The 14,150-nt window shown below is 54.6% G+C and overlaps 1 protein-coding gene across 1 annotated transcript; it reads right to left on the bottom strand.

The window, feature by feature from the left end:
* Positions 1 to 7,900: 7,900 nt before the first annotated feature.
* On the bottom strand, positions 7,901 to 13,832 carry LOC142005142 (C-signal-like). The gene is made up of 6 exons (XM_074982831.1): positions 13,610 to 13,832; positions 12,728 to 12,779; positions 11,846 to 12,033; positions 9,978 to 10,136; positions 8,958 to 9,077; positions 7,901 to 8,105 (listed from the first exon to the last, which is right to left on the bottom strand). The coding sequence occupies exons 1-6, from the start codon at positions 13,754 to 13,756 to the stop codon at positions 7,992 to 7,994; spliced, it is 780 nt and encodes a 259-aa protein (XP_074838932.1). The 5' UTR covers positions 13,757 to 13,832; the 3' UTR covers positions 7,901 to 7,991.
* Between the last annotated feature and the right edge of the window lie 318 nt (positions 13,833 to 14,150).

Here is a 14,150-nt window from a genome sequence, read left to right as displayed (position 1 = left end):
AAAGGAAGTGCACAGAACTATTGCACTAATGAATCATCAAGGCAAGGTGCTGATGATGATACTGATGGAGCGATTGAGATCACTGCTAAAAGAACATCTAGCAGACAAGCACATGGGATTTGGGAAAGATAGAAGTACCATACAGCATATATAGGCACAAAGATTAATAGCGGAGAAAGTTTCCTAACCAGCAATGCGTGTAAGGAATTATGGAGAACTGAGAATGATTAAAAGAAAACACACAGCCAGACATTGTGGCATGAGGACATCATGAACCCCCATCTCTGAAAGGAAAGGGAAGATCACAGTTCGTTCCATGCATGTTCCAGCTTCCCTCCCATCCCTTGGCCCTGCTGCATGTTCCACAGTTCTTCTGGTGGTGGCCACACACCTTCAGGCTCGAGGACCCATCTTCCTATTATCAGCCCCCTTACCAAAGCAATAATCTAACTGTGACCATGAATGAAACTACCACTTAGCTCTTTCCCTCATACAGGAATGTGTTCATCTTTAAGGTGTGACAGAACTGCTTGCTTTGTGATGCTACAAAATAGCTCGCCCCCCCCCGAGACCTCCCCCAGTCTGACCTGGAGAAAATAATTAGTTTTGGTATGGCATTATGAGGAGGAGATTAAATGTTGGAATCTTGTCTCAAAGAATTTTGTCCCCAAATGCATCAATAATGTGAAAATACTGAACAGCCCTCATGAGGAATTAAAAAATGAAATGACTAAAAATTAATGAATAAAAAAGGAAAGAAAAACTGAGGAAGAGGGGGCTTCTGGAAGGAGCGTTTCCTTCTGTAAGATCCCCGTGCCCTGCACGTCTGAACGTGTATTTTGGAGTCTGGAAGAGCTTCTTCTGGACTCCACATAATGCGCCCATATGCTAATGAGGTACAGAACATTTCCATCCATGCCTCATTTGCATCATAAGAGCATAAGAATGGCCATACTGGGTCAGACCAAAGGTCCATCCAGCCCAGTATCCCGTCTGCCGACAGTGGCCAATGCCAGGTGCCCCAGAGAAGGAGAACAGAAGACAATGATCAAGTGATTTATCTCCTGCCATCCATCTCCTGCCCTTGTACTGAAGGCTGGGGCACCATACTTTACCCCTGGCTAATAGCCATTTATGGACCTAACCTGCAAAAATTTATCAAGCTCTTTTTTAAACCCTAATAGAGTCCTGACCTTCACAGCCTCTTCCGGCAAGGAGTTCCACAGGTTGACTGGGCGCTGTGTGAAGAAAAATTTCCTTTTGTTAGTTTTGAACCTACTACCCATCAATTTCATTTGGTGTCCCCTAGTTCTTGTATTATGGGAAAAGGTAAATAATTTTTCTATATTCACTTTCTCCACACCATTCATGATTTTATATACCTCTGTCATATCGCCCCTCAATCGCCTCTTTTCCAGACTGAAAAGTCCCAGTCTCTCTAGCCTCTCCCCATATGGGACCCGTTCCAAACCCCTAATCATCTTAGTTGCCCTTTTCTGAACCTTTTCAAATGCCAATATATCTTTTTTGAGGTGAGGAGACCACATCTGCACGCAGTACTCAAGATGTGGGCGTACCATAGTTTTATATAGGGGAAGTATGATATCTTTTGTCTTATTATCTATCCCTTTTTTAATAATTCCTAACATCCTATTTGCCTTACTAACTGCCACTGCACACTGCGTGGATGTCTTCAGAGAACTATCCACTATAACTCCAAGATCCCTTTCCTGATCTGTCATAGCTAAATTTGACCCCATCATGTTGTACGTGTAATTTGGGTTATTTTTTCCAATGTGCATTACCTTACACTTACCCACATTACCCACATCTCCAGGACAGCTCATTACCACGTCACTTCTGGAAGAAGCGGCACGTGAAGACACAGAAGCAGGATCTCTCCAGGCAGGGGCTGCACCCACGGGCTGTCTCTGTTCTGACACAGCCTGTGGCAGGGCCCAAGACCTCAGTGGGTGACAAACAGTGTAGAGGGAGGGGGAGGCCGGGTGCCAGGGGGGACGGGTGGCAGGTGTGAACGGGAACCCGGCCAGGGCTTGTGGCTGAGGGAGGAGGGGAAAAGGGCAGTGGGGGGGTTGGCAGGGTCTGAGGGGACAAGGGGATCAGGGCTCTGCGGAGGGGTGGGAGGGACAGGATCTGAGGGGACCCACTGTGGGGCCCAGGACAGCTGGCAAGGGGCAGCCGGGGCTGCGGGAACCCCCAGCTGGGCTCAGAGCAGTGGGGGATGGGTGAGAGAGTCTGAAAGGGGAGGCCAGGCTGGTGGGGGAGGGGAGGAAATCTCATTCAGTGGCCAGGGGCCCTGCAGCTGCCTGTTGCTCATTTCCAAAAAGGCCCCTTGGGAGGTCCTGCTCTGCAGGCCGGCGAGCTCAGTGCCTTGAGCATTGGCCTGTTAAACCCGGGGGGTGAGCTCAGCCCTTGAGGGGAGCCATTTAGGAGTCTGGGGCAAATGGGTCTCTTTCCACTACTTCCCTTCTTCAAAGGGAGGCTGGTGAGCAGGGCGTGAGGACGTCATCAATGAAGTGCTGTGCTGCATATGCAACACTTCATTCAGCTAATTCTCCCCCGCTCCCGGCAACTTCAAAGTGTTAAACTCCTCCAAACTTTGAGAACTCAAGGGACTTTGGCGATGGACCCTGGCCCTGGGGCAGGATTGGCCACGTCCCACATAGGTAGTCAAGGTGTAAGGGCAGGGCCACAGTTCATGAGTCAGGCTCAACCCCTACGGCAGAGCAGGGCACACACAGTCTGTGTAGCAGCCCTGGCTCTGGGGCAGGGCTGGGCCATCTTTAATCAGGCTCAGCACCTTGTTAGCAGCTTGTGTGCAGCCACGGCTAAGCTGCCATTCCTTTGAAGTAGCCCAGGCACTTTGAAGCACTGGCGGGTTAGACAATTGCTTGTAAAGTGTTCTACTGACTGCACCGGCTCTGCGCTGAATGGCAGATAATTATTAATGGCAGATAATAAACCAAAGGGGTTGTGTAGAGTTGCACAAGTGGGACTGAAGGGCAGAAGGAGACAGAAAGTCTCCAATTTGAGAAGTTCCCATATAAACTCTGTAGTGTCGACACACCCGAAATAATCCCACACTGTGACTGGTTATAATAAGGAATTTGTCTTTTCACATTGCCAGTTCACCACCATTGTTATTCCCCAGGGCAGAGGTTTTCCAGGTTTGCCTGCACTACAGAGTTATTTCAGAATAGCTTATTTCAGAATTATTCCTCCCAAATAAGCCATTTGATAAGAACCCCTTCACGCGCCAAGGAAGCCCCGGCATAAACAAAACCTATTGGAAAACAGCGCGTCCCCACACAAGAGAGCCTAGTTCAGATTAGAGTCCTTGAAGCACACGGGCGCTATGGCGACACAGCAGCATTATTTCGGAATAAACTATTCTTTGAAAGAGCCCCAGTTACCTGTCCATACAGCCCCCATTCTCTCTCTTGGAATAGGCACTATTTCTCATAGAATGAGGTTTAAAGACCTCGTGAGGTCCCTTCCACTTCCAGTACTCCATGAAAGAGACTGGAGGATAGTCACAGTGGAGACACAGCCTGAGACAGCCAGGCAGGTTACTGAACTAATTTAGAAATAGTGGATGGCTTTTTTTGAGGTCTTTAAACCTCTTTGTACGAGAAATAGTGCCTATTCCAAAAGAGAGAATGGGGGCTGTATGGACAGGTAACTGGGGCTCTTTCAAAGAATAGTTTATTCCGAAATAATGCTGCTGTGTTGCCATAGCGCCCGTGTGCTTCAAGGGCTCTAACCTGAGCTAGGCTGTCTGGTGTGGGGACGTGCTGTTTTCCAATAGGTTTTGTTTATTCTGGGGCTTCCTTGTCACGTGAAAGCATTATTATCAAATGGCTTATTTGGGAGGAATAATTCTGAAATAAGCTGTTCTGAAATAACTCTGTAGTGCAGACAAACCTGGAAAACCTCTGCCCTGGGGAATAACAGTGGTGGTGAACTGGCAATGTGTAAAGACAAATTCCTGATTACAACCAGTCACAGTATGGGATTATTTCGGGTGTGTCGACACTACAGAGTTTATATATATATATATATATATATATATATATATATATATTTATTTATACATATGAGTATACACATGTCATAGAACTGGAAGGGGCCTCAGGAGGTCTCAAACAGAACAAACCCTGAGGTTCTTCCAAAGGCCCTTGTGATGTCACAGACACACCCACCAGTGCCCTGCAGGGCTCATGTCCTGCCCCTGGCAGCCCCCTCTGCAAACGCACCCCAAGGGTCTGGAACACGAAAGACACATAAAAAACACAAAAACCCGAACTCCTCCCATCCTCAGTGTCCTGTGGGATCCTGGCACTGGGGCAGGTGGGGAGAGAGGAGGGGAGATTGGTGGTTTCTGACCTGTACACTGCAGAGGGCACAATAAATGAAAGGGGCATTTTAACTCTTCCCGTCCTCAATGTCCTCTGGGCAGCAACTCCAGCTTCCCTCCGGCACAATGTCTGTGCTGGGGAATGGGAAGGTGGTGTTGTGGGCAGTCCAGCCGTGTGGGTTGGCCCCACAAAAACACATTTCTTTCAAGTGCTACAGGGCTGTTTTTTGGTTTAAGACACAGACGAACACAGTTACCTTCCTATCAGGAAGCAGTAAGATAACAAGGAGACGATTGTGGCTTAGCTGGCTAACATACCTGCCCCATAAACAGGAGATGCCCAGTGGTTCCCTGTTGTATGTCCTCCCTTGGCAATCTCTCTCCCTGCTGGGGAAGGTAAAGGCTGATGGAAAAGGAGCGTTGGAAAGAATCTAGTCACAGCCTGGAGCTCGGGAAAAGGCAGTTGTGATGGGTGTGGGGAAGGTGCTGCTGTGGCTGCCAGAAGAGAGTCTGTGCCTCACAGCTTTGTGGTTCTGGGGGTGCCTGTGCCAGCCAGCTCCTCCAGCACGTTTGTAACACAGACACAATTCCCTGTCGGCAGGAGCTACGTTCTGCCCTGTCTGCGGGAGCAGCTCCTGCCCCAGCCCTGCCGCTGCAGAGACACCCCCCAGCTCCGTCTGTCCACACACAAGTGCGTGACAGGGAGCGTCTCACTCCCAGGCACACCCACCTCTGCCCCCACCCCCGTGTTAATTCACCTCTCACCCCAGCTGTCCCCAGTGCTGACCTGACACACCTGAAATCCCTCTTGTAGCTTCCTTCTGCTTCCTCACCAACATTTCCTAACCTTGCTGGGAAGCAAAACCCCTGCAGTGGACATGAATTGTGCAGGTGGGAGACGTTCTGACACAGCCCCTGGGCAGGGCCCAAGGTTTCAGCTGGTGACTCTGCAGTGCAGAGGGAGGGGGAGGCCAGGTGCCAGGGGAGAGGTGGGAGGTGTGAAGGGGAACCCGGGCAGGGCTTGTGGCTGAGGGAGGAGGGGAAAAGGGCAGTGGGGGGGGGTTGGCAGGGTCTGAGGGGTCAAGGGGATCAGGGCAGTGGGGGGAGGGGTGGGAGAGGCAGGATCTGAGGGACCCACTGCGGGGCCCAGGACAGCTGGCAAGGGGCAGCCGGGGCTGGGGGAACTCCAAGCTGGGCTCAGAGCAGTGGGGGATGGGTGAGAGAGTCTGAAAGGGGAGGCCAGGCTGGTGGGGGAGGGGAGGAAATCTCATTCAGTGGCCAGGGGCCCTGCAGCCGCCTGTTGCTCATTTCCAAGGTCCTGCTCTGCAGGCCGGCGAGCTCAGTGCTTTGAGCATTGGCCTGTTCAACCCAGGGGGGTGAGCTCAGCCCTTGAGGGGAGCCATTTAGGAGTCTGGGGCAAATGGGTCTGTCTCCACTACTGCCCTTCTTCAAAGGGAGGCTGGTAAGCAGGGCGTGAGGACGTCATCAATGAAGTGCTGTGCTGCATAAGCAGCACCTCATTCAGCTAATTCTCCCCCGCCCCCGGCAACTCCAAAGTGTTAAACTCCTCCAAACTTTGAGGACTCAGGGGACTTTGGGGTACCCCAGGCAGTGCAAAGTACGGGCAGGTGAGCCACAGCTACACACCAGCCGACACTAAAGAGTTGCTGGTGGGGGGGAATTAGCTTAACGAAGCGCTGCCTGTGCAGCACAGCACTTCATTAACAATCTCCCTACACCCTACGTAACATGCTCCCTTCCAAGTGGGGAGGGAGAGGCAGTGTAGACAAGCCCTATATAGAGTTAAAAAAGAAAAAAAACCTGTCAGGGAAGGGGTTAGGTCCTGCCAGGAGGGCAGAGGACTGGACTCAATGACCTCCCTAGGCCCCTTCCAGTTCTATGACATGTGTATCCTCATATGTGTGTGTGTATATATATATATATATAAACTCTGTAGTGTTGACACACCCGAAATAATCCCACACTGTGACTGGTTGTAATCAGGAATTTGTCTTTACACATTGCCAGTTCACCACCACTGTTATTCCCCAGGGCAGAGGTTTTGCAGGTTTGTCTGCACTACAGAGTTATTTCAGAACAGCTTATTTCAGAATTATTCCTCCCAAATAGGCCATTTGATAATGAAGCCTTCACGCACCAAGGAAGGCCCAGAATAAACAAAACCTATTGGAAAACAGCACGTCCCCACACCAGAGAGCCTAGTTCAGATTAGAGCCCTTGAAGCACACGGGCGCTATGGCGACACAGCAGCATTATTTCGGAATAAACTATTCTTTGAAAGAGCCCCAGTTATCTGTCCATACAGCCCCCATTCTCTCTTTTGGAATAGGCACTATTCCTAGTAGAATGAGGCTTAAAGACCTCGAAAAAAGCCATCCACTATTTCTAATTAGTTCAGTAACCTGCCCGGCTGTCTCAGGCTGTGTTTGCACTGGCTCCCATCTTGGAAGGGAGCATGGGAAATAGGGTGTTGTGAGATTACTAACGAAGTGCTGTGATACAAAAGCAGCACTTCATTAAGCTAGTTCTCGATTCCTGCGGGCCCCCCCCCGCGCAACTTTGAAGCAACAAACTTGGAAGTGCCAGCTTGTCTGTCACAGTGCGTAACCCGCCGGTACTTCAAAGTGCCTGGGCTACTTCAAAGCAAAGGCAGGTTAGTCGTGGCTGCACACAAGCTGCTAACAAGGTGCTGAGGCTGATTAAAGGCGGCCCAGCCCTGCCCCAGATCCAGGGCTGCTACACAGACTGTGTGTGCCCTGCCCTGCTGTAGGGGTTGAGCCTGACTAATCAACTGTGGCCCTGCCCTGACCTAGGGCTGGGGCTTACATCTTGACTGCGTAAGTGGGATGTGGCCAATCCTGCCCCACGGACAGGGCCTATATGCTGCCCACCTGCAGCCCAGATAAGGAGGACTGGGCCCTATGGGGACTGCTGCCTGCCCAGAACGAGGCAGGGCTGAGAGTTGGGGAGGTCTTGTGGCCTGCTCCACCCCAGTTGGGGCACACCCTGGCCCACACCGGGACACACTGTGTTAGCATTTTGCCCTGGTTTGGCTTTCTCAGCTGCGCCCAGACAATCCTCCTGTATGACAGACTGATGAAGAGAGACACCCAGTGTATCCAGAGGCTCCTGGCCTCCCCCTCCCAGTGCCCCCTGCGCTGCCTCAGGGGCAGGGGCTTCTTGGCCCAGGTTAGGTAGCATTGGCCAAGAAAACTCAGGGTGGCTAATTCAATATACTGCACAAGTGCGGGAGAAGGGGTGTCACTGCCCGTGAGCTCTCCCTGGGCCTCTTCCCTGCAGCAGTGAGGTCCTGGGTGTTTTCCTCACTCTCAGCCACCCTCTCCCAGCTGGACACCCAAAGCTCCTGCCTCACAGACCAGCTCTGGGCTTTGGCTGTGGAGGGAGGTACCAGTGGTCACATGGCATCTCCACCCAGGTGCAGCCGGTGGCTTCCAGGACAGGACAGACCAGGCCAGGCTCAGTCAGGCCTCCTGCGTTAGCTCAGTGGGTTTATTGAGGCCAGAGGCACAGCTGACAGCACGGTCACTGGAAAAGCCTGGCCCAGGGCTCTTGGCGCAGGGCTGGGAACATCTCACCAAGGAAGAACTTTCCCTTCCCAGTTCACAAAGCCTCCATTGTCCTTCTCGCAGAGCGTGGAGAGCACGTGCAGCATCCCTCTGACACTCGCCTCCACCGTCACTGGGGCCTGTGGGTGGGGGGAAGCAGAGTGAGGTGGGGGAGCTGACTTTGGGAGCATCCCAGGACCCCAGGGGCCCAGAGACAGGAGCAAGTTGAGCCCTTGGCCCAGCTGGAGTTCCCTTGAACTGTCCCTCCCCTGAGTGGCATGAATTTTCTTGTGTGTCCCAAGGCAGAGGGGTGTGCAAAACACAGCTGTGTTGTGATGCATGACCTTCACCCTGGTGCACGTAACACAATTCATGCTGTGGGAGTGGGGCCAAGGGGTGTGAGTGGGGGAGGGGCTCTGGGCTGGGACAGAGGGTTGGGGTGCAGCAGTGTGAGGGCTCTGCCTGGGAGTTTGGGCTTTAGGGAAAAGCTGGAAATTAGGGATTTGGGATGCAGGTGTGGAAGGTGCTCAGGACTGGAGGGTGGGTGTGAGGATGGGGGTCCAGGATCTGGGCTGGGGAGCTGGAGTGGGTTTTAGCTCTTGGCTGGAGAGTGGGCAGTAGAAGTGGTCCAGGGTCCAGGCTAGGAGTTGGGCTTTGGGGTACATGAAGATCCTGGGTGGAGAGCACAGACATGACTGCATGCAAGTACCTGTGAGCTGGTGCCCATAAAAACCCCACAGCAGCAGCAGCAGCAGCTCTGCTCACCTTCACTCTGGGATGCCAGCAGCTCGAGGAACCAAGCAAGCGGCAGCAGGAAGTTGGAAGCCCAGAGCACAGCATGGAATCCCTGAGGGCATCTGAGTGGGACACGATCCCTCCGTGCAGGGCGGAGGTGGAGGGTAGGACGGGTTCCAGCACAGCCATTACCCCCAACAATGAACATCTGCCCATAACACTTGCCTACCACTGGCCTCTCCCAGCGAGGCACCTACCTGGATGGAGCCGGAACTCCCCATGTCTGTCTGCACCCAGCCAGGATGGACAGCGACACTCAGGATCCCATCTCCACCATGCCCTAAGGCCTGGCACTTGGTGAGCATGTTGAGAGCAGCCTGCAGGTGAGAAGCCATGAGCAGAGAGAGCAGAATGTGGGGGAGGAAGTGAGCCCTCTAAGAAATGACCCACCCTCCCACAGGTGTACAAGGGTCTGAGAGCAGCGTTCCTTTTAATTTCATCTTTCCACGTGCAGAATAAATTGCACGTACACCAGGGCATGTGCGTGTGGGCACCACCAGTAAAAACACACCCTGCCAGCTGCGGGTGCGCTGCTAATCAGCTGGGCTGCATTTGAATTTCTCCTGGATGGCCCCCCAAGCACTCAGCTTCTAGAAAACACTTGTGAAAAGAAAACAATAGTGTGAGCTGCAATCTCTCAGGAAGGGCAGCAAGCCACAGAGATGCAGAGGTAGCTGCACTTTGACTAGCCACTGATGCTGAGAGGCTTCCAGTGGGCTGTGACAGGTGAACACACCTGAGAGCCGTGCTGAGGCAATTCTTGGTTATGCAGGATCTGGGTGGTAGGGGAAAGTGGAGATGTGACATCGATTCTCCTTTGGATTCCATTTTACCAGGCCCCCTTGAGTTGAACTGGGGATGGTCTCAAAGTGGGGTAAGTCCAACCCTGGGAGGGGTAGAATTAACAGCTCTGCAGTGGCCCTTCCCTGTGCCAAGACTGGCTTCATTGGGGCTGAGCCATCCCTGGCCCATCTCTGCATGGGGAGTTCTCTGCCAGGATACAGTCACAACAGAAACTTTCTCACCAGACGGGAACTCTGATGGGAAGCTGACTGGAATTGCAGGCAGCTGAAGAAGAGCTGGACCCAGCAAACACAGTGCTGGAGGCTGGAGTGGTGGGAGTACGATGGGGAACATGTGGAATGCACTAACTGACATGAATTTCTGGAAGGAGCAAACCCAAGCAGCAGTCAGGCCCTGCTGGGTGTGCCCTGTACCTTGCTGCAGCGATAGGAGATGATTTGGACCATATGCCAGTCGCAGACATTCTGGATGGAGCCACCCTCGCTGGAGATGTTGACGATGGCCGCCTTGCTGCAGCTCAGCCCTGTCTGGGGGCTTCCCTGGGCAGCCTGCTTCAGCAAGGGCAGGAAGGCCTGGGCAGTGGGGACAGCAGAGTAGCAATGCAGTCATGAGGCAGGTCACCAGAATGGGGTCGGTCTCTGCTCTTCCCCCGACACCCAGCCCCTAGGCAGACCAGAAGCAGGAGCCCCAGGCAGGCAGGTGTGTGGAGCTGCAGACCCTCCTCATGCCCCGCCAGAGGCCAACAATGATCCCTAGCTCATGTCCCTGCCTTCATGTCCCTACGGTTCCCCACGCCTGCCCACATGGCTCAGCTGCAGCTCTTCAGCTATGAGGCTTTACCCAGGCCAGGCTGAAAGCCAGAGAAAGGGCAGGGTAAGAGTCATGTGGACACCTGTGGGGACCACCCCGTGTCCTGGCCAGGAGCCCCGAGGCTCAGGGACTCAGGCTGTGTGCTGCTCCCACACCTGCCTCCCCTGGGCAGGGCAAAGCGTCTGAGTTGCCCATCCAGCTCCAGCATCTGGCTTAGCCAGGAGCCGGGGTGTCGGGGGAGAGGCACAGAACCTCCCCACATCTCTTGCCCCTGTTCTGAGGCACCTCCCCACCACCTGCCCTTGGCGTGAAGCTGACTTACCTGTGCCAGCTGCAGAGCAGATGCCTGAGCCCCCCGGCCCCTGGCCACACAAGCCCTGTCTCCCCGGCCTACGCCAGCCTTGCTCTCTGCACGCAGGCCAGTGACGGACCTACCCAGCCTGGAGCCCTCCGAGCCTGTCCTGCCCCCCAGCCCCTTGTGCACCACCATTCTCAGGTTCACCAGGGCTCGGCAGCCACAGTGAGCCTACTTGGGGGGCATCACTGCTGAGCACCCAGCGCTGAGGAGGGTTTGGAGTGAACCCAGGGGAAAGCTCATTCTTCAGGCTGTCGATTTAGCGCCAGCTCCTCGTGCAAGTGACTCACAAATTCCCTCAGGGTGGGGATGCAGCGGGAGTGGGGGTGCAGTGTGGGTCGGGCATCAGGGGAAGGGGCTGAGTGGGGGCAGGGCGTGGGTCGAGCAGGCACCAGCGGCCTCTCCCGCACCCAGGCAGCTGCCGGTGTTCGCACCCAGCCCTCCGCTCGTGGGTATCACAAGCTGCCCAGGGGGTTCAGGGGCTTTAGGCAGATGCTCGCCAGCACTCGATGCCTTTGGTAAAGGAGGGAAACAGCCCTGGTAGCCCCTTCCTGCTGCTCATCCCACCGGGGACTATTTGTCAAGGAGAAAGGACACGTTTCTGTCCTCACGGTTCCCAGGCCCCCCAGTTCCTGGCTGTGGCCCTGTGTCCATGAGACTCAGCCCGGGCAGCCATAGACCATCTCACAGATGCACTCTGCAGTCACACTCAGACCCAGGGGAGACAGACGCCCCTCTGCTGGCAGGGCCCCAGCTGGGGGGCATGGAGAGAGGCCACTTAACACTACACACAATGGCAGGGTTGGGGAGACAGAGGTTTCTCATGAAAGGTAGCTGGGGCCTCGTGCATTGCACTGTCCTTGCACTGACGCTCTGGGTGTGAAAAGTGAGGGATTGAGGCTCTGTGCGCTGCAGAGCCAGGGCCATGCAGGGATCTGGGGGTGAGTCTTCATTTCTGAGAGGTTCAAGTCCTATAATCCACCTGAAGCCTGTGGTACTACCAGCCAAGGCCCCACATTGATCCAGTGACCCAAACCCAGGGAAGGGAGGACTCCTGGCCCAAGCACTGTCAAACCCTGGTGCATCTGGCCACGTGCTCTCTGTCAGGGCCCTTACCTGGCTCACCAGCAAGGGCCCCGTCACGTTGGTCGCATACACCAGGGCCATGTCCTCTGGTGTCTCTGACTCCAGCGTGTTCAACTTCACTATCCCAGCGTTGTTTATCAGCAGATTGAGCCCCGAGCCTTTCAGGTGTGTCTCAACTCTGGCTGCCGCCGCCTTGATGCTGGCTGGGTCTGTGACATCTACAGCAACAGAGCAGGGGGTCAAGAGCATGATTCCTCCTCTCCGACGTCACCCCCACCACAGCACGGCCCCCTGGGCCAGAGGGCTTCTTCCATTGGGCTCAGAGGTGGGAGAGGGGTTGGGGAAAGGAGGTGGGGGTTGGGGACTGCTGCTGGGTCCAGGCACGGGGAGCTGTGCTGGAGCAACAAGAGGAAAGGCCAGTTCAGAGAGACAATTATGATCAGTTCCTTGGACAATCTGAGTAGCCTAGAAAATGTGAGTGTGCTGGAGTCGGTGATTAGTTCGTTCGTGTGGCGTTGCTCTTACATAGACAAAGGAAGTGGATGATTTAGAATTGCTTGTGATGCATTGGAGGTGAGAGAATTCCCCAGCTGGACAGGTGGGGATCCATCCCAGAGGTGGCAATGCCGGACAGAGCTGCCCATGTGTGATTCTCACAGGAGAGTCCTGCCACGTGGTGGCTCTGGGGCTTTCCAGCCTCTGGAGCTCCAACCCACGCTCCAGACTATCCATTCGTACATTCCTCCTTTGGAGCTCGGTCAGGTGTCAGTGGGCTCTCAGCGATTATTGTCTCTGGTCCTGTTCTCCCCACGGGGATCAGGAGAGCTTGGGAAGGGGGATGTGTAATGAAAGAGGGAGAACGTGTAGCAGGGAGAGGGGAGGGGAGCTCTGGGCCTGGGGCTGGACACCCACCGAGTGCAACTGTCACCAGGTTTGGATGTTTGGCCTCCAGGTTCTGCAACTCCTGAGAAAGAATAAAGCTAATGGTTATGGACATTGGGCCCACGCCCAGGGCCAGGCTGGGCAGAGTCCAGATCCCCACTGCCCCTTGGCACCAAGTTCAGGCCTTACTGCTTTCCTCTGCAAAGCCTCCTCATAGTGTCCTGCCCTGGGGTTCTGAGGCTGCAGGAGGCTCCTAATTTCCCCTGAGCATTTCCAATGCCATCATCTAACCCAGTGCGATGGAGTCATGGACCCAAATCACTTCCCCATCAGCAGCCCAGCTGTGTTCCCTCGGTGCCCTCTGCAAATGTGTGTCCCACAGCGAGGCCAGACACAGTGACTGTGCGAAGCGGCTGAGCCTTTGGGAATGGGGATGCTGGGGAGGAGCAGGGCATGGGGGAGCAGCAGGCGTGTCTAGGAGTTGGACAGGAGGGAGACCAATGGAGAGTGGGAGGAAGGTGGTGGAGGGCAGTTCCCCCACGGGTGGTAAGGGGAGTCCCCTCCCAGCAGATGAAGGCTGGCAGTGTCGCAAGCTCTCATGAGCTGGCTGTGAGTGCGGATTTTGTCAGCTGCAGAAGGAGCTGGTGCCGTGACCTAGAAGCTCCTCTGAGCCTGAAGTTTCCCAGGCCGGGTGTGGGAGCAGAGGTGAGAAGAGAGAGGGCCTCAGGCAGTGGCAGACAAGGGAGGGGTTGGACTAACTATTTGGGCAGCTCTGCACATTCCAGCCAGAGCAGCGTCTGCAGTCACTGCCTGCTCTGCTGTGTGGGTCTCTGCACCGAGTGCTCAGAGACTGGAAGTCCTTTGGGTAGTTTCTCCTTCCCCCTCCAGCCATGCCCCTCTCCCCATTCTCACCTGCATTCGCTCTCCCATCGGGTCCCGGCAGGTGGCAAAGACCCACTCCGGTGGGCTGGAGTTCCCCAGAAGCTGCTTGACGAGTTCCAGGCCGATTCCTCGATTGGCCCCGGTCACCAGAACACTGCGGAGATTCAAGCCAGCCATGGTCCCTCGCCTGCCTGTGCTGGGTGAGAGCTGCACTAGTTAGAGCCCTGACTTCCCTGCGCACCCACAGCTGGGGTTGTCGAACGATACCTCCAGGGAAATAACTCTGCTGCTATCATGTGACGAGACAGGAAGAGCTGGAATGGTTTTCGTCTATTTGTTCCCCCTCCTCCCTGGGTCGGGGGGTCGGTTGGTTTGGTTACTGCTTACTGACGTTTTGGTTCAGGGCCAATCAAGTGCTGGCTGCCTTACTGTGCAGAAGGGCAACACCCCTGTACTGACTGTGCCCTGAGCGAGGAGCCACTGCAATCATAATCCGCTTTCCACAGCTGTCAGTAGTGCTGTGTGTACAGGATGGAGAAAGTGCATGAAAGGCTGGAAGAGCGTGTGGTTG

Source organism: Carettochelys insculpta, chromosome 33 (assembly GCF_033958435.1).
Source record: "Carettochelys insculpta isolate YL-2023 chromosome 33, ASM3395843v1, whole genome shotgun sequence".
NCBI classification, from domain to species: Eukaryota; Metazoa; Chordata; order Testudines; family Carettochelyidae; genus Carettochelys; species Carettochelys insculpta.
This window is presented reverse-complemented; position numbering and strand designations above follow the sequence as displayed.

Excerpts from the sequence above, each read along its gene's own strand:
- LOC142005142 (XM_074982831.1), bottom strand. The coding sequence starts at position 13,756 with ATGGCTGGCTTGAATCTCCGCAGTGTTCTGGTGACCGGGGCCAATCGA. Across the intron at positions 12,034-12,727 it reads CCTGGTGACAGTTGCACTCG|ATGTCACAGACCCAGCCAGC; the intron begins GTGGGTGTCCAG and ends CTGTTGCTGTAG. Across the intron at positions 10,137-11,845 it reads GGCCCTTGCTGGTGAGCCAG|GCCTTCCTGCCCTTGCTGAA; the intron begins GTAAGGGCCCTG and ends CCCACTGCCCAG.